This window comes from Chelmon rostratus, chromosome 10 (assembly GCF_017976325.1).
Source record: "Chelmon rostratus isolate fCheRos1 chromosome 10, fCheRos1.pri, whole genome shotgun sequence".
Lineage (NCBI taxonomy): Eukaryota > Metazoa > Chordata > Actinopteri > Chaetodontiformes > Chaetodontidae > Chelmon > Chelmon rostratus.
The window spans coordinates 13,232,092-13,256,270 of NC_055667.1; the positions used below are offsets into that span (position 1 = coordinate 13,232,092).

A 24,179-nucleotide genomic window follows, 5' to 3' on the forward strand; every position below is an offset into this window, starting at 1 on the left:
AAAACCATCTTTCATGATTCTTCATTATCCAAAAGTTATCATAGTGTTTTGTGTCCTGCGCTGTTTCCAGGCTCGCTGAGCTTCCTGTCTCGACGAATGACAGATAACCTGGGCTGCTAAGGCTTTTTCCAGGCTACATATACTGACGTGCTGCAGGAAATATTTTATTTCTATTTGCAAGAAAATAAATTTCCTGACTTGTTGAAATTTAAAGTGAGTCCATGCCGATGGTCTCGGTCTCAGTGGAGAACGTACTGCACAAAGCATGTTTGAGTTTGGGTTTTAGATTACTCTCCCAATGCGTTCTTGATTGGATTTGTTCGATTTCTTCTTTCCTTCACTTTCTCTGCCTCGCTTGCTTGAACCGCAACATTTTTCTCTGTCACCCATGATTTCCTTATTGTTGTTCTCTACCAACCTTTTTTATTTTCTCTAATCTCTTTTCCTTTATTGCTGCCGTTGCATTCTTATAACCTTTTTATTCAATCCCTTCCGCTCTTCTCGCTCTTACCCTCCTCTCCTCTCTGTCTCTCTTCTAAATGTATTCTCTCTCTTCCTGCCTCTCTGTAGGTGGGGAGCTGTATACAGGACTGACGGCAGATTTCCTGGGCAGAGACTCTGTGATCTTCAGAAGTATGGGAGGTCGCTCCACCATGAGGACAGAGACTGACCAGAAACTTCTCCACGGTAATGTTTCGCTGTTTTATCAACCTGTTATTGTGCATTCGATCAAAAGTGAAAAGAACGATCAGGTCCATTTTACCAGTGACTTTCAATTAATAATATAAGATGAAGCAAATCAAACACATTTGCTATCGTCATGAGGGCCACATTTTGCAGGAAAAATCTTCTGGACTGATTTACGGCACAAAACAAAACTAACATTCTCCAAGTTCCTTTGCTGAGAGGAGTAAATATGATGATGGCAGTCCTCATCAGTGCACATCAAGCAGTGTCATGCAGTAAGAAGGGCTCAGCTATAAGAAAGACTGCCAATCTTTTTGATGCTATGCTGTCTGGCATGTTGACATCCACGTCTCTCCATCTTTACATCGCCCTCTGCAGACCCGAAGTTCATCGCCGCCCATCTCATCCCAGACAACGACGACAGAGACAACGATAAAGTGTACTTCTTTTTCACTGAGAAGGCCACGGACGCAGGGGACAGGGAGGGGGCCATACACACACGGGTCGGACGAGTGTGTGCGGTGAGTTACTTTAGAAACTGTCTGCGTGGAGATGTCTTATTTTAAATAACTCGCTGAGGTCTTGAGATATCTGTCACTGTGTCTACAATGAGTCCATTCCAGTGGAGGTGAATTTTAGTGGTGCTCAAAGAACTGAAAAATGACATATGAAATTATGTCCAGAAACAATGTCCCACTCACTACAGGATAATCCAGAGACACCAGTGAGATACAGATGCACCCAGTGAGACCGAGAGATTTTCTGTTGGCAGGTGGAGATGAGCAAAGCCAGATGGTCAGATGAGCTGCACAATGCGCTTCCTCATGGCCGTATAAATATCCAGTCCCAGGAATGAGACATCTGCAGGGGTGTTTCACTTGAGGAAGAGGTTGTGGAGTTGTGATCTGGGAGAGTCCACCAGTCCTCGTGGGCTTTCATGTTTTCTGGAGGATCCGTTATGGGTCTTAAATTTTGAGGCCTTTCGGCTTGATGTATAGATTCACACTCCCGCTGGAAAAAAAAAAAAACGTTATTAAGAGAAGACAAATATGGAGAAAAAGTTAGCTAGAAAGAGGCGTCTTTTTCTACATGGTCCCGTACAAATATCTGCAGGATTAACTTCCCAGGACAAGAGGTTGAGGTTTTATGGGTTTATCCTCCTTTTGCGCTAGTTTCTAGTGAAAATATCTTTTAGGGCAATCAAATATTTAGTTCTCCCCGAAGGGCTGTGAAGGCATCATGATATTCACAATCATATGAATCCTTTCTCCTTCCAAAACACACACAGCTGTCAAATTGCCCAGCTGTGATCCCCATCGGCTCTGCTCGCTCTCTCACATACTTTCACGCATTGATTTGTCTTATAAAACCACATATGGGCTGTGCACACCACACGCATATACAGGTATGCGCAGCAGAATGCACGCAAATACACACAGCTGCAGGAATTCCTCAGACACTGTCCAACTGTGTCTGCACAAACTTCTCAGACAAAATCCAACCCAAACCCTCAAATTGTAACTTTTTTCGTCTTTTCCATCCTCCTCTCTCCTACTCCTCTTTCTCTCCATCTGCCTCTCCTTCTTTTCCTCCATGCACATTTTATCTCCTCTTCAGCCGTCTTTTTCTCCCTTGGGCAAATGTTAATAGTTGTCATGGCTTGCTGTGTGGTGCATCTTGCCAAGAAGCCAATTACCACTTATTATTATATTATTATAAGTGTGTTGTACTCCAGCACATTGGATTTGAAACGAAACAGTTACCACGATGAGAAAGTGCTGACTTTAATCCTGACTTTAAGACTTTAAGATTTAATCTGGAGATACACTATCCACATCCACAGATATTCTGTTTGTTTCTGGGAGTTTTTGCACTGACTCTGGTTTTCAGCAGAAAAACTGGTTGGTTGGATGGAGACCATGTGACAGATTATCACTGTTGCCTCAAAGAAAACTCCTCAATTGCCTTTATCTTTGAATTTAAGTTAAGTTTAAATGAACTTCTTAAATTTCACCCACTTTAAATACCATTAAAACAGTTTTAACCTCAGACTGTTTCAATCCAAATCTAGTGTGCTGAAGTAGAGAGCCAAAACAACGAAGCTGTGTATTTGTAAATGAAAATGCAGCTGTGTTTTATGACCGTGTGTACTGTATTTCTGTCTGTTCTGCCAGAATGATGTTGGAGGCCAGAGAGTGCTGGTGAACAAATGGAGTACCTTCATCAAAGCCAGACTGGTCTGCTCTGTACCAGGACCTCATGGCATCGACACACACTTCAACCAACTGGGTAAGATCCACATAAACCTTTTTTCCTAAGCTTTGCTTTTACACATGCACACAGTTGTCCTCTTTCACTTAAATTCTTCCACACACATACTAAGTAACATTATCTTCTTATGTCAAACAGAGGATGTTTTCCTGCTGAGGACCAAGGATGAAAGGAACCCAGACATCTATGCGATCTTCAGCACCATCAGGTGAGTAACCATGAGGCGTCACATGTGTTATCATACCTAAATATTATCTACCTTGCATTTCATGGAAACAAAATAATTGCTCAGCTGTGTTTTTCCTTGATTTAAAGGCAGTGTATGCCATAATGATTCGTACCGCTGGAAGGTTGAAACGTACCATCCTGAGTTATAGAGCAGCTGAAGCCTTAATGATTGAATATTTGTTATTTATTAAGGTGTATGGTGAAATTACTGCATCAGAGGCTTCTGCACTATCACATACTTAAAGAGCAACCTCACAGCAGCTAAAAATGTGCATCACCTTTCTGCAGTGATGCAGTTGTAATATGCAGTTCAAATTACTTATCTTTCAATTATTAAGTTACTCAAGTTGTGATGTTTAAATGTTTTGACTTGATTGAATTACATCCAATAATATTGTTGTTGTATATTTCATTTTCTTTTTTTTTCTTACAAGTTTATGTTTCTTGTCATATATTTAATCTAATCTAAGTTCTTTGTGGACATGTTGAACTGCATTTTCACCCTTTCTCCTCCACAGTAATGTGTTCCAGGGCTTTGCTGTGTGTGTTTACCGTATGGCTGACATCAGAGAAGCCTTCAACGGGCCCTTTGCTCATAAAGAGGGTCCCGACTACCAGTGGGGGGCCTATGAAGGCAGGGTCCCATATCCAAGACCAGGCGTGGTGAGTTGAGTCAGTATATCATCTCTCACCCTACATTTACTCAAATGATGGAGTTGCCCAACCTCAACTGTCACTTTACCAGACTGTACTTAGCATGACCGCAATATTTCCCACAATACAAGCTTCTGCTTGGCAACATTATAAGATGTCCCACCCATCATATGCTGATGACACACAGATTTACATGGATTCTTTCTCTGCTGATCCCAGTCCTGTAAACAAGCTGGTAAATTGCATGAACAGTGTGAACTACATGTTGTCCAGACTTTTCTCTTTCACTGTTGTAATTGATTCAAGACAAACATTAAATAATTGCATCATAGATAAAAAAAAATGTAAAATGTGGCAAAAAGCTAACGTCCATCTGTGCTTGAAAAACATCCAAACGTTAGAGGATTTATACATCAAACTGAGTGAGAAAGTGATGAATGCATTCATTTCAAACACTGCAGTGCTATTTTTGTTGGACTACAGAAAGGCTCGAGCTAATTTTTAAAACACAGCAGCAGCAGCATGAATGACACCCTCCAAAAAGATCATACAGTTGAATCAACAACTGTCTAAAACATTTTTAAAAAACAACGGTACATCATAACCTTCATTAAGATTAAGGTTTTATTGCAGGGCTGTTGTATTAGAATACTTTAGTTTCAAGTAACAACTAATAAACACTACCATGCCACCACTTAAAGCACATCAGAATCTATTGAAAATTATTAATTGATTCTAGAGTCAGTGGATCATTCTTATTGGTGATTGTAGCTGTACTAGCTGTACTATTTCTCTCAACAGTTAGAACTGACCTTGAGTCCGATGACTCAGTTGATTTTTTACAGGCGTTTTGTGGCTGGCACTGCATTTTTCCCCAAAACATATTTAGCTATTGTAATAGAGTTGTGTTCAAATGCAACTCTTAGGCAAAGTGGTTTGTGCTAGACCAGAGAGGGGAAAGAACTGGAAAGGAGTAAGTAGTAGTAACCTACCGTGTGTGCTAGTGCAGCTGTGGTTACTGTATACAGTGCAGACCCTTCTCCTGGTTTACTTCCTGACTCTCGGTGGAGCCCTGTCGTGTTCTCTCTACCACATCACTGTAATTCAGACTCCCTACATACACAAACACACGCGTGGAGGCAACACACACACACACACACACGTGTGATTCCACCTCATTACTCGAGTGAAGGAGAGCGTATTGAGGCAGGAGGAATATGAATAACGTGAGAACAGAGCAGACATCTCTGTGGTTTCACTCCACTGACTCTCTGATTAACAGGAATGCTTTGGCCTGAAAGTGAGAGTGTAAGAGAGAGGGAAGAGGGAAGTGGAAGAGGAGAGGAAACAGGGAAAAAGGTGATGACTCAGGGGAGGTCGATGAAGAGGCAAAGACGGAAAGAAGAGGAGGAGAGTGGAGTGAAGACTGAGCATTCGATTTTTGCTTCTTTCTCCTTGAAACATTCAGCATGATGATGACCTGGATTTTTCTGTCTCACCTGCGCCAGACAGAACATTAAAGTCCATTTTATTCTCCTGGACTTTTCACTGTAACAGATTTAAGTGATACAGTGTGTAATATCCATCGTGCCTCCTGATTCACCTGTCAAAACTCACGCAAGTTCAGTTTCCCTTATGAAAGAGCTCAGTTGAGAGAGATTTGGTGGATTTATCCTCCCTGGATGTTTATCTTGGATTGAAATATCACTGCACATTGTTTAATGTGTGTCAGAACTCATTCTGTTATAGAGGATATCATGGGATAGTGTATTTATTGCAGATTTAGCAGAGCTTTAGTGGTAATCTTACCTGAAACTTGGTATTACGCTTCATTTACTTTGTGAGGTATTTGTTTGCATGTCTCTGTTGTCCACACCGACATCCACTGTCATCATAAAAGCCTCATGTTGGATACTCAAATATTGAGCTTTTGTGTTGCTACAACACATATTTCATCCTTGACGATCTCTGCAGCATTTCATTAACCTGGCTGTTTCTGCTGGATTGATTTACGACATGAAAATCCCTTTTGTAGCCTGCTTTAAATCTACCCTGCTATATATCATCCTGCTTCCTCGGTTATCATCATCATCACCCATCATCATCATCATCATCTGCATATTTATCTGCACCGTCAGTTTAGATTGGATTTAAGTGCTGGTTTTTATCATAAAGGCATTAAATGTTGAATTCAAATATCTTTCAGCTGTTTTTTTTATTCACCTGTTTGAGTCAGAACTTGTATTTCCAGGCCTATTTGTTTAAGTTTTCAACTTTTGCCATTGGACCTTGTAGGATATGAGTGTTCTTACATCAAACAGAGGCTTACGCTAACTTACCTATATGTGAGATTAAGGTGAGATTGTAGACTTCTCCTCCTCCAGGACTTGATGTGAGATCTATTTTAGTAATTTTGATCAGTTTAGGTATTTTTTTTATCTTCGTAGTGTAATTTCTGTCTCTCTTCAGCAATGACAAGAACAATTCTAAATAACCCACATTTTATTGTCTTTCAAAAGGTTGCGACATTGATATCGCAATACATTTACACTGTGATTTCCAGTATTTTAAATGTTCAAGCAGCAGCTCCAGTGCTATTTTAAACTGGCTTCACAATGAAATTGCACTGTAAATTGTGGGTTGTATTACAAAGACTTACCAAAAATTAAAAAAAAAAATCTGTTTTGTTCAAACTAGCAAACAAACCTTATAGAGTCATAATTTTATATCCCGATAACGACGCATATCAAGATAGAACACATTTCCTGTGAATAGTAAGAGGTTAGTGGTGTTTGGGTGTGCTGTGGGGACTGCACATGGAAGAAGTTTGCCTTCAGGTCTCTCTGCCAGAAAGCCTTTCTAACACGTGGTCAGTGTTGTGAAACGGTCGGAGTCCGGCTGTGTTTAGGCACCAAAGCTGCTTGGTTTGGTTTTGGCATCAACTTTACTGGGTTAGGTTTATGAAAAGATCGTGGTTTGGGGTAAAGTAATAAGTCCGTGTTGACTTTTGGTTTCACATGGGACACAAACTGCGGTCTGCTGGGTGAAAGTCCTGTGTTTGACTCATCCATTCAACCTGACCTCCTCCCTCTGGTATTTTTGTTGCTCTTTATGCTACATCACCTGACTTCATAAAGGCTTTTTGGCAGAAAGGCCTGAAGGCAAACTTCTCTCAGGTGTGTTGGGACTGATCTGCAGCTTAATTTGCCACAGATCAATATGATTTTCTGGTCCATTCCAGACTTTTCATACCCAAACCATGTCCATGCAACAGAAGTATCCCCTCTGCTCGGCACGATCTCCTCATCTTGTCCTGACTGGTCGGAGTCCTTCTCTTGTTCACAGTGACCCGTTCTGTGTCACATTCACACTCTTCTGTTTGTGTTGCCTTCATGAAAACTAGCTGCCTGCATTCGTGCTGTGTCGACAAACGCAAAGCGTCATCCAAATGAGGAAAGACAACAAAATAAACAACAGAGCATGATATGAAACAATACATGTTTTTCCATTGACACACAATATATATCATCATATCACAAAGATATGATTGAACCTATATTTGGGGATCTCAAGCATCTTTTTGGCAGATGGCAGAAGAGTTAAACCACAACCAGAAAGTACCAGGGGACAGCAATTTTCCAGGATTTGAGCCTCAGCTAATATGGCTCTTCCTTTGCGGGGTCTGTTTGTTATAATGGATGAATTTCCAGAGCATGCTGTGCTCAGCGCTCATACATACGAACACACACACGTACACAGCAGTAATCAACACGAATAGACGTCTGCCAAATGTGCCCAAGTTTTCTCTCCCTCGTTTAGTCTCACTTGGCTCTCAGTTGGAGATTGAAAGCAGTCGACCTGCTGCAGCAAAGTTTGGACGAGTTGACAATAAATATTGGAGTTGTTCCAGTTCAGGTTTCATGTGCTCCGCAAACGGATGAGGATCATTTTGAAAACAGACTGACATATCAGGGAGCTGCAGCAGTGTGTGAGTTGATGAAACACCTTAACCACAGAGTGGGAAGCACTGCTGGAAAGGTTTGCTTGGACCCCGTTTTGAATCATACACAAACATCACAATTCATGTGCTACTTCTTGTAAACAAATTCATACATTTGCATCTGAAGTCAGCGAGTTGGAGAGCTGAGCTCGGTTTTGCGGATACATTCCACACCTTCTGGAATACATTATGATTGATGCCATTTAGTGAACCGTACTCAGAGGAACGTACCATTATACATCAATAGCTTGTGCATTTTGAGTCTAAAGTCCCTGCACAGTTCAGATCCCCTTACTGAAATTGTATCCAGACCATTACAGGGCTATTGTGTGGATCAGTTACTGTTGTGATAAGCAGGCGTAACAATATTTCTACCAGATGGAAGCACAGTCTGGAATAGCAATATCAGGCGATGAGATTTATACAGATACAAAATGTTCAAGAGACTAACTGCTCTCTCAAGAGTCTCGTCTGCATACGAGGCTCCATCTCAGCTCAGTTCTACCCTTTGCTCAGCCTTCATTTATGATATCTGGCGAAGTTGTCAGCCTCATGACTTTGACATATGCTTTCATTTTAGTCGGTCAGTGCTGCGGGTTTAGTTTTCTTTACTGATGGAGCTTCTCTCATCCAACCTCCCCCTTCATGACATGATCAGTTTGTCAGTTTGTTTGCTTCTTGGCTCTCAGGTTATCTCAGAGAAATATGTTTCTCTGTGCTCTCATTACTTGTGTTTTGTATGTGTAAAGTCTTCATCCACCACAGAGTATCTGCTGATCTTGCAGCTCCTCGGCATGCTCCTGAGTGACGCTCTTGAAACCAACCCCAAATGCATCAATTTCATTGTTCCGTTTTGTGTCCTTCGGTCAAATAAGACTCTTTTGAAGCACGGCAGGAGCTCTGTAAAGATGAAGGCCACCCTTCTCTCTCCATCACAGCAGTCATTGATCTTAATTGCAGATTACACCATCCTTTAATTGTGACAGGAAGAGCTTCGAAGAACCATGAATGAAGTAGCAGTTTTCTGTAGAGGGTAAATCTGCTTTCAATGTAGGACCAGACAAATAAGTCATCACTCATGGTGGTTGTGGCCACCAACAGAGACATCCGACCTCTGAACAGAACCGCTGATGTTTTTTACCCAGAGCTGCGTCAAACATGTGAAAAACAGTTGCAGTGAGGAATCCAAAAAGCAGCAGTTCGTGACAAAGACTTTGGCTCCTTTGCAAAGAATTGCTGATCTGAATCATGAGCAAACCCGAAGGTCATATGGTTCACATAAATGCCTTTATTTGGACAGAGTTCAACCCTCTTAATTATTTGAGTTGCACAGTATCTCGGCCAAGTACCAGCATATTAATTTCTTCATTACTACAGTGACACAAATGGGAGGATTTTTTAACTGAAAACAAACTCTGCTTCCATAGAGCTGTTTCCAAAGACATAACTTTACAACAGCAGTTTTGAACTTTCCTCCAAAGTTTTCAGGCACCATAAAACTGCTAATGAGGGTTCTTTGAGAAGACTTTAAGACCATAATTAGGCCACAATTCTTTTAAATAAAAGTGCACCTCCAGCGGTGGAAAATGGTGGGAATGTAGATTTAAAGTGGAAAATTGTGAATTAAACTCTCCTTTGTCTATCCCAGCCTTCATCCATTTTTTTCTCTTCCAGTGTAGCATCATCAGTGAGCGAGCTGCAGATTTTACCAAAATAGTTCTGTTTTAATACCATTCCTCTTTTCCTTTGGTTCTCCACATCTTTCTCATCCCTGTCTCCACCTCTCCAGTGCCCGAGTAAAATCACCAACCAGCCAGGCAGAGAGTTTGGCAGCACAAAGGACTTCCCCGATTCAGTGCTGCAGTTTGCTCGCAACCACCCGTTGATGTGGCGACCGGTGTATCCCGCCCTGCGCCAACCTGTGCTTGTAAAAGCCAACACTCCTTACAGGCTGAGACAAATTGTAGTGGACCGGGTCGAGGCAGAGGACGGGCAGTATGATGTCATGTTCATCGGCACAGGTAAGTGTGAAAAGAAGAGTCTGGGATAAGATGTAGACGTTCTGATCCGGTTCTCTAACCTCATCACTTATGTGTTTACTTGTTTTTCAGACGTCGGAACAGTATTGAAGGTCATTGCTTTGCACAGTGGAAACAGCCTGGAGACAGAGGAGGTCACACTGGAGGAGCTGCAAGTCTTTAAAGTGAGTTTTACTCCATCAGGTGTCTCAATAATCATCTCCTTTTCTCTCTGCTTCCACCCCAAGTATTGATATTTGATGACTGCATCTCTCAGCAGCCTTTGTAGTCGACAGATGAGGACCCACAAAACCTAATTACATTTATTTCTTCTTAATTTTTAGAGAATTATTCATTTCTTTTATGTCCTCTCAACCACATGTTCTTACTGTAAGCCTTTCCCCACTCTGTGAAATATCTGAGGTCAATTATTTTCATTACTGCAGGTGCCAACTCCAATTACATCAATGGACATATCCGTGAAAAGGGTAAGCTGATATGACTGTAATTACTAACATTAATGCTCACGTCTGTGAAACCTAAACCAGCTGTTATCTTCATCATGCCTCACTCCCGTTTTTTCTCCATCATTTTAAACAGCAAGCCCTGTATGTGGGCTCTCCAGCAGGTGTGGCCCAGGTGAAGCTGCATCGCTGTGAGACTTATGGGAAAGCCTGCGCTGAGTGCTGCCTGGCCAGAGACCCTTACTGCGCCTGGGATGGATCGCTGTGCGCACGATATGTGCCCAACAGCAAACGCCGCTACCGCAGGCAGGACATCAGGCATGGAAACCCCGTGCTGCAGTGTATGGATCAGAATTTGAGCGGTTAGTGTGACCACCTACAGTATTTCTTTATTCTTTGATGGATCCCTGTTAGCTTCCACAAACTGGTTGCTAGTTGTCCCGGGGTCCTCATTAACACAACAACAAAAAATAATATCAATATAATATCAATAACACCAAAAAATATCGAGAAAAAAAACAAACACAGAGGTACCAAACACTAACAACATCTACATCTAATGCTTTAATTTAGACGCACTGACAGGCAGATTTTGTCCCCGTTGGACAGAGCCAGGCTAGCTGTTGCCCCCTACTTACAGCCTTTATGCTAAGCTAAGCTAACTACCCACTAGATGTATGTTAATTTTTACCATAAAAATATGAGAGTAATCATGATCTTATACAACTTTTAGCAAGAATGAATGTGAATTAGCCCATTTCTTAATATTAGAGACAAATTAGATGGATGCTCCATCTGCTCCACCATTTAAAAGCAGAAAGGGAAGCTAAGAAAGAAAAAAGGAAAGCTGAATTATGAGCAAGTTATTCAGTGATCCAAGTAAACAAACAACAAACTTTTGACTAAAACATACCATCACCTGGATGACGGATAATCACAATCAGTGCATATTGTTCCATGCTTTTTATAAAGGTTCACTGAGTTGTCCTGGTTTTAAGGTCATGTTCTAAACTTGTATCTGTAAGCAAAGTGTTTCCACAATCCTCCCAGGACTCTGAAGATAAGCATTACATCTTGTATGGTCTAGACAAGGGCGGTGCTCTCCTTACACACTCTAAACTATTTAGCTGTGGATAGGAAGAAGACCATTGAGGCTGCACTCTTGTGTACACTGTACACGAGTCTGTAAACACCTGAGGTCCAGGGGAAGATGCTATGGGACATGTGCCAACCCGTGTTTGACTAAAGACTGTACGAATGTGTTTGTGTCTGTAAGGGTCAGTGTATTTCTCTGTGCCTCTTTCTCAGGATGGAAGCCTGGGAGTGTTTATGTGAGACATCAGATTTGTGCAGAGTCTGTCAGTTCATCCAAGCTGTGTGAGACAGATGTTGTACAGTATATTAGCCAGAAAATACATGTTAAGTCCTCCACAACACATGTATGCTTACACCTCACACAGTCAGCACATGCATGGCACAACGTCTACTACGTGTTGGCTTTTGAGACATATGTGTTAATGGGAGATGAGAAATGTGCACTCAGACATGTTATAAATACATCTCCATATTTTTTTTTCCATCATCGATCTCGAACAACCTTTGTAAGAGAATATGAAGACAGCTGATGTGTGCGTGGGAGGGAGAAGGAGCAAAGGAAGAGTTTATAGATTGACAGCCCAAACTGTCAATCAGTCAGCAGCGATCATAAGAAAAGCTAAAGCAAACAAAAAGTAGAAAGACAAATGAGTGGGAGAAGATGGATGAAGAGGATGTGGAGGTGAGGGTAGAAAAAGTGTGCAGACAGTCAAAGAGGAGAAAACAAGACAAGGCTGTGGCGAGACGAGGCGGGGAAGAAAAGGTGCGAGCGTGTGTTGGATGTGTGTTTGCTCACCTGAGTGTGTCTGACTGAGTGCTGAGGTGATGAAACACGCCTCCCTCAGGCCCTTCGGATGAACATACGTCTTACAAGGTTTCTTTGTGCCAAGGTGTCAGGTTGTTGTTAGGGTAAAATTGGCAGAGGTGTGTGTTTTCTTTGCTGAGACTGAAACATCATCCTAATGCTCACTGTTTGTTAGACATTTGCGCTACACTCACATGAACTCACAAGCTACAGGCAAAGGTCCTTCCTGGTTTACTAACTGTGTCCTCACATCACCTTTATTATCAGCCTGACATCATCTGAAGGATTTACAGTAACTGTCCTTTATAGGAGTCACAGTTTTCAGACTAACTGGGAACATGGTTTGGTGTGTTGCTCTTCCTTTAGCCTTACTTGGTCTACGCCTACATGCATCGTATGCGCTCTGAAGACTGACAGTCATCATTGTCATCCTTTCACAACCTTTCAAATGATCTCTCTCTCTCGACCAGAAGAGCTCGATGTGACTGATGACAGGGTGGTGTATGCGACAGAGAACAACAGCACCTTCCTGGAGTGCGTCCCTCGCTCCCCGCAAGCTTCTGTCACCTGGCTTGTCCAGCGTGACGATCGCAAGGAAGAGGTACGTAAAGGGATGAAAATCAAGATAATAAATTGCCACTGTAACATATTTATAATGGGAGGAAGGTGGAGAAGCTTTGGGAAACAGATGAGGAGAGGAATGAAACCTGAGTAACGACCTTTAAAAGTGAGATTTGCATGTGAACTTGGCACGTGGTTGACACATTCGACAGCCCTTTGACATGTGGTTGAAATTAAGCCATTATATTTCAAAGGAAAATGAACAACCACTGGTTCTCTTGGATAAACAGGGAATTCTTTGAAAAACTTGACCACATGCCACTGAAAACCAGAGTGTCACTCAATGTCTTCTGGTTACTGTGACTTAAACACAGCCGCAAAGTCCATTTAAAGCTCTGCTTGGACGATTATGTCTCTGCGTTTGCCCTCACCCACAGTAATCATGCATTTGTTTGAGGGTACGTTTCTCCGAGCTTAGCTGAGTGCCTCGGTCAGCCGTGCGAGCATTAAGGCATTACGACCCCTCTCTATTTCCTTGCAAATAAACATTTGGCTGCCACTCCAGCTGCCGAGGCTGCCATGTTTGTGTTGGCACAGAGGGATAGAGCCTGAAGACAGGGGAGGCACAGAAGAGAGAATGAGAAAGGGAGGTGTAAATGAATAGAGGAGAGACTCGAGGTAGGGTGGACGTAGGTAAGGAAAGAAAAGGAGAATGAGAGGAAAGAAAAAGCTTGAGAGAGTAAAAACAGTGACTGGATTTCATGCTGCATTCTTTCATGTACATTGCTGTTGCATTTCAAGCTGAGAAAACAGCACAGGAAAGCCTCTTTCTCCCTCTTTCGTTTCTCATGCAGTGAAGCGGATTACATGCTCTCAGCCCAAATTTTCCTGATTTCTTTTTTGTAGTTTGTTTGCAACAGCCAGATGATGATGGGCTGAAAGCAACACACCGATGCCAAACTTTTCACAGGGATTTTTCCACAAACAAGGATTTCTTCCTTTAGAATTATTTGAATATCTGAAATATTTAAAGTCAAAAGGCTTTCAAAGTTTTATATACTACATTCACAAAATGTCAGCAAAAGCATCTAATTTTAATTAAATCTGTTCAGATTTTAAACATAACTCACAACTTCACATGCAAACATTAACTGATTTAAGACTTTTCAATGCCTGGAGGTGTGAAATATAACTGTGCCCCATTTGTTACTTTTGTGCTGCATTGCAGTGATGTAATCACCGTCCAATCTGACAAAGAACAACATGTTTTTACAGTAAAATTTAGGTCAATTTCAGTGATTCTTTCTCTCTTTCTTTTGTTATGCATCATGTCATAAAATCCTGATTTAATACATTGCTCTATCACATATGAGGGTTAAGAATAGAGACATATTCTTCCTCTGCCTCACTCAGGTAAAACTGGACGATCGCGTGATGTCCACAGAGCAGGGCCTCCTCTTTCGTCGTCTCTTCCGCCAGGACGAAGGCGTGTACATCTGCCGCTCCCGAGAGCACGGATTCACACAGACCCTGGCCCGCCTCACCCTTGAAGTCCTCCAGGGGGAGACTGTGGACGAGCTCATGGCACGTGACCACGTCGGCCTCTCCGATTCGTTCAAAGACCGGTCCACAGGAGGCTACAGGGCCTGGATGCCTTGTAGCACATACAGCAGGGCGGGCTCGTCCAGCCAAATCAGCCAATCACGCGCGTGGTTCAAGGATATCATGCAGCTGATTGGGCCGTCAAACCTGCCGCACGTGGAGGAGTACTGCGAGAGGATGTGGTGCAACGACAAGCTGAGGAGGAAGCACAAGAGCATGCTGGAGAAATACCGCCAGGCGCAGGACAGCGCCAGGAAGGCTCGCAGCAAGAGCTCCGGCGAGCGTAACCGGACGCCAAGGGATCTCAGCGCGTGGGAGGAGTAAGGGAGCGAAGGCGAGCGGGGGGACAAAAGAAGGAGAAAACGAACGAGGACAAAGGGACAAAGATTGCAGTGCAGGACAAGATGAATCGGGCAGCAACCAGCATCAACTCCTAGCAACTGAACTTGTAAGGATGAGCTAGATCAGAGCTAAAGCTTACAGAATGGACTTTATGAAATCAGTGTGTGTGTAGGTCAGGTGCTAGGAGCTGGTTCTGGATAATAGCCCAAAAAAAGACAGAAGTGTTTGGTTGTCTGGAAGGACAGTGCAAAAACAGACTGCTACTAAACTGAACAGAAAGATGTTGCTAACGAGGAGAGACGATCTTTCAAACACACTCTGAGGACGCTCACCAAGGACTGCTCCCCCTCTCACACGCTTGTCCTTGTGTACTTTTACTGTTATTGAAATGACAGACACTGCTCCACCTTCACAAACCTCAGACTTATAAACGCATGCATGCTTGTGGACTGACTTTACCGACTGCCTCACGGACTCTTTGATGAACAGTGCGTGTTGGCTCTCGGCAAACTGAGACATCAAAAGAAAAGAACGTCACATTAACATGCTGTGCATCTGTGGACTGCAAAAGTTTGCCAGCTGCAACACATTGAGGACACACGCTTATTTTCCATTTGTCTTTTTCACTACCAAATTAGACACAGTCACATTTCACACAATGCAACCACTGGACTCATCACTTGGCATTTTAGGGTGCATGTTTCTTGCCTTGCTCTGCATCAGTTTTTATTTTTTATTTAGGAAATATTCATGTGTGACTTCAAGACAAAACTGACTTTGCAGTATATTTATAAGACGCATAGCAGCGACTGCACACAGGCTCAGACACTTACTGTATCTAATCTCGCCAGTGTGCGTGGACACACACACACACACACGCACACACACTTTCATAAACTGAATTCCCAGTCACCCGTCACACTGAACGCATAAGCTCAACGAGCTCCAACTGGAGGCTACCGTGAGACGACTGTTGATGGTTCAACAGATTAAAGGGCGCATTGCTTTGTTTTTACTGCTGTGGGTTGAATGTTCCATTAAACAGCAGCTACAGATCAAAATTCCCCCCTCACCGACCCTTAAAGGGACATTTCACAGAGGCTTATTTTCATGCTTTTGGGTGCATACCATAACACCCCAGGGAACGTACCTAATGGCCATAACCGAGCTCTGATATTTGCTTCCTTGAGGATCCTTATGCACATCAACTCAATGAAAACCAGAAGTCTGTGACATTAACGCCAGTCCAGCAAGGAGGCAAATAATTTCATTCACTTTTATTACTAGAGTAACAGTTTAGTCCAAAACAGTGACATATCATAATTTACCATGGCCCAAGGTGACTTCAGAAACCAGCCATTAAAGGAGAAATTACATAACCCGACCACACTGCGTTAACCTCACCACACACTTCATCCACTATACTCATTTTCCCACAGTTGCCCTGTGTGCTGTGGCTCTCCAGCGACAATAGAGGGAACAATAGAAGGGGTCAGCTGTGATGGCCGAGCCCTCTTGTGCTTTCTGCTTTGGAAACACAGGTTTTAAGACGGTTCATGGTTTGAACACATGATAATCCACATCGCTGTTGTCTTCAGTTCTGTTTTTAAAATAGAACTTTTTACGGTTAATCAAACCAAAAAGGTTTTCCTTCCAAAGGGTAACAGGTGGGGCAGGGGACCGAGGCGCGAGTTACTTCAGGAGGTAGAACAGATCAGATGGAGTGGAGTCAGGAGAGGCTGAAGGCAGGCGAGGATGCCGACCCTCATGTTAAATGTAATCAGAAACTGAAGAAGGCAGATAATGTGAATACAATTGTGTAAACAGATTTTTGTTTTTGAAATGAATTTAAGAGTTGCTTTCCACTGTATCACGTAGGTATGTAACTATTAGAGTACATTAATGGAGTTGGATCACTAGTCTAGTTAACCTTTTCTGGCCTCATGAGGGAGGTAATGTGGAGATCTTTGCAAATGATGGCTACATGTACGTAGTCCACCTTATAAACAATGGAAAAGATGTGCTGATAATGTGTCTCTAGTTCAATTTTACCAGATTAAATATTTGCTATTTATTTAGTCTTGCATCTTTAATCTTTGTCCCTGTACAAGTCTCCGTGTGTAAGAACTCCAAGCTGACATTATCTCCATTCTTCAATGTTTATGGGATTCGTTTGGAGACGGCAAACACAAGCAGCTGTCGTTGCCAAAGAACTAAACACCTCCAGTATGGCCGTCAGAGGGGTTAAGGGTCAAGGCTCTGTAACGTGTGTACATATGGATGACGGTATATCTAAAATTAGCCAGGAAGCAGCACTAATAGCAGCGAACGCGGCGACCTCTCTGTAACCTTCATGGCTTCTCAGAGGATGAATGAAAAAAGAGAAGAGAAGGGAGAAGAAAGGGGAGAGAGATGATAAAATAAGGTACTATGAGCATCTTGTGCAGGTTGTATTTGCAATTTCTAAAAATCCCTATTAAAACCCATTTTCCTATAAATCATCTGTATGAACTGAGTATTTCAAAAGGTGACACAGTTTGTACAGCACACTTAAGCACATGTTTTAATCTAGTTAATCTAAATTTTATTTTCTTAGTTTGGGGACTGTGAGGCTGGCTGCTAGATTCCAGGATGGCAGCATGAAACAGAGAGATAGACAGCTGGTTGGTTTATCTTGAAAATAACCCTCCTCAAAAGTTCCTTTTCTCTGTAACAACTTAAATTATAATCTTATCATATTTTTGTGGAAACAGTTACACAAGTGCTTGGTCTGGTCTGCTTTGGTCTGTGATGATGATGATGATAAAAAAAAGTGAATTACTCAGAAAATAAAAAACTGTGTTAAAGGTTAAAGCTTTTGTGATCGATTGTAAACTTGCAGTGTGTAAAAGTTTCCATTTTATAGCAACTTTCATGGGACAGAACCACCAAAATAAATGCTGACCGTTTTGTGTGTTTTTGCTTTGAGATTTGAAATGACACAAACGTCCTTCTTCAGGATGATATTAGTAATTTTGTGCATTTTTACAAATATGCTGACACGATGTGTATCACTGATTAAATGCTAGATATTGGTGCATGTTCAAAACAGACATTGTAAAGCCTTCAAATGCATTTCAGTTGTTGTAGTTGTAAGTGTGTTGTGGTGTTGCATCTTACATTTATTTTTTTTTAACACTCTCTATAGTTAGTTTAGTGCAGTTTGTCAGTACTTTTTAACTTTTATCTAAAACACATGTTGAATTTACAGCACTCATCCTGCCTTAATGTTCAAGTGTAGTATTTTGTGGTATTTATGTAAGAACAAAGAGATTCATCAGTGTGATTCATGGATTGTGTGTGTTTTGTAAAACTGGGGCAGGTTTTCGGTCCAGTCAAACTACTCCAGGTGACTCCACTGATTGGTTTCTCCTCCTGACTGGAGGGGTGCTAATTGCTGAACTGCTGCACATGCTCTGATCACCACGGCTACTCTACATTAAGCAGACCAGGGAGAAGAAAGTGCAGTAAGCACAGTCATCATAGCTGTGGGAAGGCTCTTCCTATTGAACACAGAAGCAAAAACACTCTCAGATGAGAATTTAGGCTGAAAAGTTTTTGAGTCCTTGGATTAAAAATGTCCTTTTATAGGGCTGTAAAACTGTGCTGGTCGTGGGTTCTCTGACAGAGTCTAATTTAGTTTTTATGTTTACTGTGTCTTTCTACCACACCAATTTGAATCAGAGAATAACTGTCTGTGCAGACCAGCTTCAATAAATTTCACCACCTGTAGAGCAAATGAAGATAACCTTCAACAGTTTAACACACATTTGATTCTTCATTCTTCTTCTTCATTTTTATATGTACAAATTGATCACTTGTATGCTGTTTAATGGCATTAAAAGCTGATACTCTAACGTAAAGGAGGTGACCCCTGGCTGGCTGTTTGAAAGAATTTTGCTTCAAGTCTGAGGGGGGGAGGGGTTCTATTTAGTGTTCTGGCAGGACAAAACTCATGGCGCCAGTGACATGAATGGAGACAAACAGCAGTGCCCTGAAATGAGCCACTTTTGTAAACCATAGCTTTTACTGCACTGAAACCAAGACATGCTCAATTTAACACTGAATCAATAACATGCAGACGGCACGATCAACAACATGCGGACTGCACACCTGCAAGGCTGGTCGACATTTAATGGTGGAATCAACTGGCTCCCCAGTCTTTCTTTCTGTGCCTGTGAGGGCAAAAGAAATGTTTTTGTTTTTTTTAATGTAATGTTAGGATTTCGTTAGGATACCCCTTAGGGTTAAGATATGGTTATGTTACAGGTTAGGTTTGGAGTAACCTATAACCTTGGGGTTAGAAAACAAATGCCGGCAATGAAAGTGCCCATACACTGTAAATTTTTCCCCGTTAATTTACAGTAAAATACTGGCAGCTACAGTTTCTGTATTCAGTACTGTTATTCTACAGTGTACCTACTGTAGTCTACAAAACAGTTTATTACCGTAAAAGATATGACAGTAGTGTACTGTAGAGAACATATTTACTTTACAGTATGATACTGTAATATTTTGAACATCTGCCTGCTGTATTCAGGTAAACGTTTTTACCTGAACTAGTCACACACAAAAAAAGGTTAAAATATAGCCTAGTCCCTGGTTTGATAACAAATACAGAAATACAAAATGTACTGACTGAGCAAGCTAACATCAGCAGTGGGATTTCAGTGATTACGGTAGGCTAAATCAAATCATTCATCAGTTCAAATCAGTTCATTGCTTGCAACATGTAGCCTAGCCTAGTTCACAACAAATAACATGAAGCAGTAATTAACAAAATAAAAAGTAACAGGAAAATATCTTGCAAGATTGCATTTACCTTGCTAGTGAGCCACACGGCAGGATCATGGAGCAGGATGTCAGATGATGGTACCTGGTGCAACGCGATTTTGATTGTGACCAGACTGCTCAAGTTTGACTTGACAAATAGAAAAATACTGTAGTATGTCGTAAAATTCTACACTTGCTGTTATTTTTTGTTCCTCAAACAGTAATAAACTGTATTTAAAAATAATGTTACATTGCCGTAAAAACCCTGTATTTTTACAGTTATAATTTCCTATTGTACTGTATTTTACCGTTAAATCTTACAGTAGTCTACTGTTAATGTCTGTTCTTGGTTGTGGCTCCAAAAGTATATACATTTACAGTATTTTACCATATTTAGAAATAACGGTACATTACTGTTAGAATTTGGCCATATTTTTACGGTAATAATTTGCAGTGTACTGTAGCTACAATAACTTTCTGTGCATGCACTGAAGTGTTCAAATTAGCAGGAGGACATGTGCATGCGTGATTGCAGATTTACAGCCCCAGTGTCGGCCCATTACGTTACCCTGGGTTACTGCGTCTGTCCATGCGTGTGATTGGAGGGTAATTGGGCTGTTACATCTGTGGAAAAGTGCAGTAACAATGGTTGCTTGTAGCTTCAGCAAACAGACCATCTCATAAAAACCAGTCCTGCACCTGAACCCACTAAACGACTTCGCACCCTGACAATTACTGCAGACACATAAACGCACACGAATGCAGGATGAATGTGTGCACACGCTTTGCACACACAGATGTGAGGATGTGCATGCACAAAGACCCACACATATTTACTCACACTGCCCTGTATAAAAGAAATTCCAACATTAATCCTCAACCAGCCCAACACTGAATGACCAGTTACATAAATTTCACCGTGTTGGTGTGACTGGGCGGTATGTCATGCAGGGTAGGTCTAAGGCTATATTACCTTTTCACTTCAGTGCAATTTAATGTTGTGCCAAATCACAACAAAAGTTACCTCATGACCCAACAATTCCTCCATCAGGCACTTGGCAACAGCTGTGAGGAAAAGCTGTTTTAACAGGCAGAAAGCTAATAGAAGGGGGCGAGAGAGATAATAGCAATACTAGTAATAGAAATCTGACTAATAAGACATTATATGATAGTATATGTACACGGTATGTGCATGATATTATATGTATATATTGATATATGCTAGTATATGATAGTGAATGTAAAGAATAACAATATGTATTTGATAATAATAGAAATGAATTAACAGGAGCTTTGGGTGGGGAGCAAGCAAGGAAGCCAAGTCAGTAATGTGTTAATGGAACATCAATTAATACAGAAGGAGAGAAAGAGGAGCTTTGAGTATCATGGGAAGACCCCCCACAGCTGAAACCTACAGCAGCATAACCAGAGCCTGATCCAAGGCAAGCCTGAGCCAGTCCTACCAATAAGATTTACCCAAAAGAAAAGTTTTAATCCTACTCTTAAACCTGGAGAGGGTGTTTACCCCCCTTTCCCATAATTTTCTCCATACAAACAGCAGCTGGTGGACTGGAATCCTGGACTGGATGTGACTTTCCAAGCCTTATAAAATAAAGTGAAGTGGACTAAACAAAGTAGTCTCCTGGTTCAGACAGTTGCATCTGTTCATTAATCTCAGCCACCTCAGACAAGTGTGCTAATGCAGAACGGCCTGTGGCTTTAATTGTAATGTGTGTGTGTGTGTGTGTGTGTGTGTGTGTGTGTGTCTAGTGTGCGTAGTACCCCATTACATAACAAAGTATCTCAAAGTATTATATTTTCTGTACACATCTATGGTCTCTACACAATGAAAAATGACAGTTTTTTTTTTTGTTTTAACATATCATTATGAACTTTATTATACTCATACTGCCTCCTCATTTTGTGATCATATCACTGCACCTCATCAGAGCATTAAAACAAACTGTGTTAAAACTGTATAGACACAAATCTTAAGTGTTTACGAGGAATGAAATCCACCTTAACAGCCACAGCTAACACAGTCTCCGGCCGGCAGGCGCAGAATACAGAGCTATCCCACAATCCTCAGCTCTGTAAAACATTTTATATACATTTGCAAACGCATGTGTACGACCACAGACACATTAAAGAAAACCCATGTGACCATAATAACTTCTAACAGAGTTTCACTCTAACCGAGACAAACACACCCTGCAGTTAAGCTGGGTTTGCGCAAACTTTCAGTCCAAACGTTACTTTTATCTAGTAAATGTAAGAATCTGGACGTGGATGGTAAAACACATTTTCATGAAACCCAGGACCACAGGCCAGTCCGAATCCATCGAAGGCTTCAGAGGCTGTTTGGAGCCCAATCTGGGTTAAGAGGGGGATTTCCTGTCCACAATCCTGAGGTTCCTGTAAGGATGTTTTTATTTTCCTTTTTTTTTTTTTGTTTTTTGCTGTTCATCACCACTTCAGTCTGTTTTTCAAATGCTGGACTGTCGTGTTTGGACAAAGCAGCTGATTCCTGAAATATTTGCACGCACACACGCATACACGCACGCACACACTATGAGTTGTGTTTATGAGGTTTTTCTTTTCTTCCTTTCTTTTCTGTCTTTGTTTTCTGTCAGCTGTGCTTGATTTTCATGATGGATGATGAATGGGTCCATTTTTGTATAAACTTTAATAAATTCAAACGGGTCACCATTTTAAAAATCTGAATATACTTAAAAATACAACAACTCAACACAGTTGAATTATTCAGTGGGTATCAGATATTTCACTCCCTTGACTTATCGCGGCTGGACAGCAAACTCATAGTTTCCACATATAAGAATGTGACACCACAACCACAGCTTTGCTATCACTGAAAATATTCAACATGTTTTGAGACGTTGGCTTGGGACTGGAAAGATCAGATCCTCTGCTTCTGTCAGATTGTGTTCTTCCACATGATGTATCATGACATTTTGATGGAACTGATGACTTATTGCTGAACTGTGATGCAGTACTTTCTTTGGGATTCCATCGAGTGGGGAGCATTTAGCATTCATGAGTTTAGATGTTCAGGATATTAAAATACAAGGAGTGTCTGCACACTGGAATCACAGCTCCCTTTGATTTTTATCAGCAATGTCATAAGCAGGTCTTCCTCAGGCAAATACTATCAACAAATATTTACACTGCCCCACCCCCACATAGTTTTGTGGATGTGCGCACAGTTATTGTAATTTATGTTAAGAATGACAACAGAATGAATCCTGAAAACTAACAAACTTTGATGACCTCATCTGCTTAGGTTTAATTATTTATTATTTGTATGGAAGGACGCCAAGTTATGGTTCTATTAGCGACAGGTCGAGCTTGTTTGTAATTACACACATTACAGACTTGTTTGATCAGACACTACTGGGGCCATACATTCAGGTTTGGTAATATGGCGTCTTATTTGAAACTTTCTGTGTTAATGCATAGTCCTCTTGAGGCTGTCAAAACCGTAAGAAGCCATCAGGAAACACACTTGAACCGTTTACAGAACAGTCGCATGTAAACACAGCCAAAGATCTTTCACGATAAACTCTCATTTCTACATTTAATGGTATACAAATTAGTCTATTTGGATACATATAATAGACATAATGGCCCAAACTGAATGGACTTAAATGACTTTAATGACTGCATATTCATTGTTTACCAGTATGTTGTTGCCAACAAAAAGTCTGACAAGAGAAGAGTCAAATTGTTTATAGAATAATACTTGACAGCAACAGTGGTTAAACTTGTATAATAATGTTTATTATCCGCAGCAAAGACATTTGCGGAAAGCTGGATGTTCCCAGGATAATAAACATCTCATAAAAGTGACAAAACTTGCAATTGCGTGTTGCATGTGTGTTTTAACTGAGCAGTGGTTCACTCCTCTCCTCTTTAACTCCATGTTTCCTTTGCTGAGACCAAAAATAAGTTGTTTTCATGTCTCTGGTGCGTTCCCAAGACACATGAGGCCACAGTCCTGTGTCCCAGCGTCGGTATAAATGCAATCAAATACGTTTTACATTCAAAGTGGTGGGACAAAGCAGCTTTATAACCCCTGATTTAGGTACATTACAGCGCCTCACAGCTGTGTTATTGCCTCCGAGGTGGTTTTCCCAGTCGGCCTGTTGGCCTCTGTTGGTCTCCTTTCTTTCTGGTCGACTACAAACTTTCCTCTTGTTCTGTTTTTTTTTTTTTTTTGTTCTGGTTGTGATCGTACCCACTGGAGCAGTTCGCTGAACTCATTGATCCTGATTGGAGGCATGAGGTTTTCCTCTGATGTCTGTGTGCTGGAGAGAATCACTCTCAAACTGGCTGACTGCAGACCCTGACCTGCCCGCTAGTGTTAGAATTTCCACTACAAGTGTTTAATTATTTCACTTGGGCTCCATCCTAACTCACACACATGTGATGGCAGCCATCAGTTCGCCATCCACGATGATGCAAATGATTCTACTGGTCCTTTCGCCCTTTTTTTCTTCCTTGCATGTTGCTACTTTGTCGAGCTATCAGTACAAGCATTTTGAAAGGCTGTGCAAACAGACTTCCCCTTGGCACAAATCAGATTTTTGTTTGTCTGTCTAAAAGCATGATGACACAGTATG

General features: G+C 41.4%; 1 protein-coding gene across 2 annotated transcripts in view; it reads left to right on the plus strand.

Moving 5' to 3' along the window:
• Positions 1-18,050, plus strand: part of sema3bl (sema domain, immunoglobulin domain (Ig), short basic domain, secreted, (semaphorin) 3bl) — a 62,102-nt gene extending 44,052 nt beyond the window's left edge. The window contains exons 6-16 of one of the 2 annotated variants that reach the window (XM_041945262.1): positions 571-687; positions 1,066-1,208; positions 2,862-2,976; positions 3,097-3,166; positions 3,705-3,849; positions 9,630-9,861; positions 9,952-10,043; positions 10,305-10,346; positions 10,459-10,684; positions 12,693-12,823; positions 14,197-18,050. In XM_041945262.1, coding sequence (XP_041801196.1) covers positions 571-687; positions 1,066-1,208; positions 2,862-2,976; positions 3,097-3,166; positions 3,705-3,849; positions 9,630-9,861; positions 9,952-10,043; positions 10,305-10,346; positions 10,459-10,684; positions 12,693-12,823; positions 14,197-14,709 — 1,826 coding nt within the window. In that variant the 3' untranslated portion in view covers positions 14,710-18,050. The remainder of the gene's footprint in view (positions 1-570; positions 688-1,065; positions 1,209-2,861; positions 2,977-3,096; positions 3,167-3,704; positions 3,850-9,629; positions 9,862-9,951; positions 10,044-10,304; positions 10,347-10,458; positions 10,685-12,692; positions 12,824-14,196) is intronic. The other variant, XM_041945263.1, reaches the window with a different exon arrangement.
• Positions 18,051-24,179: the final 6,129 nt, after the last annotated feature.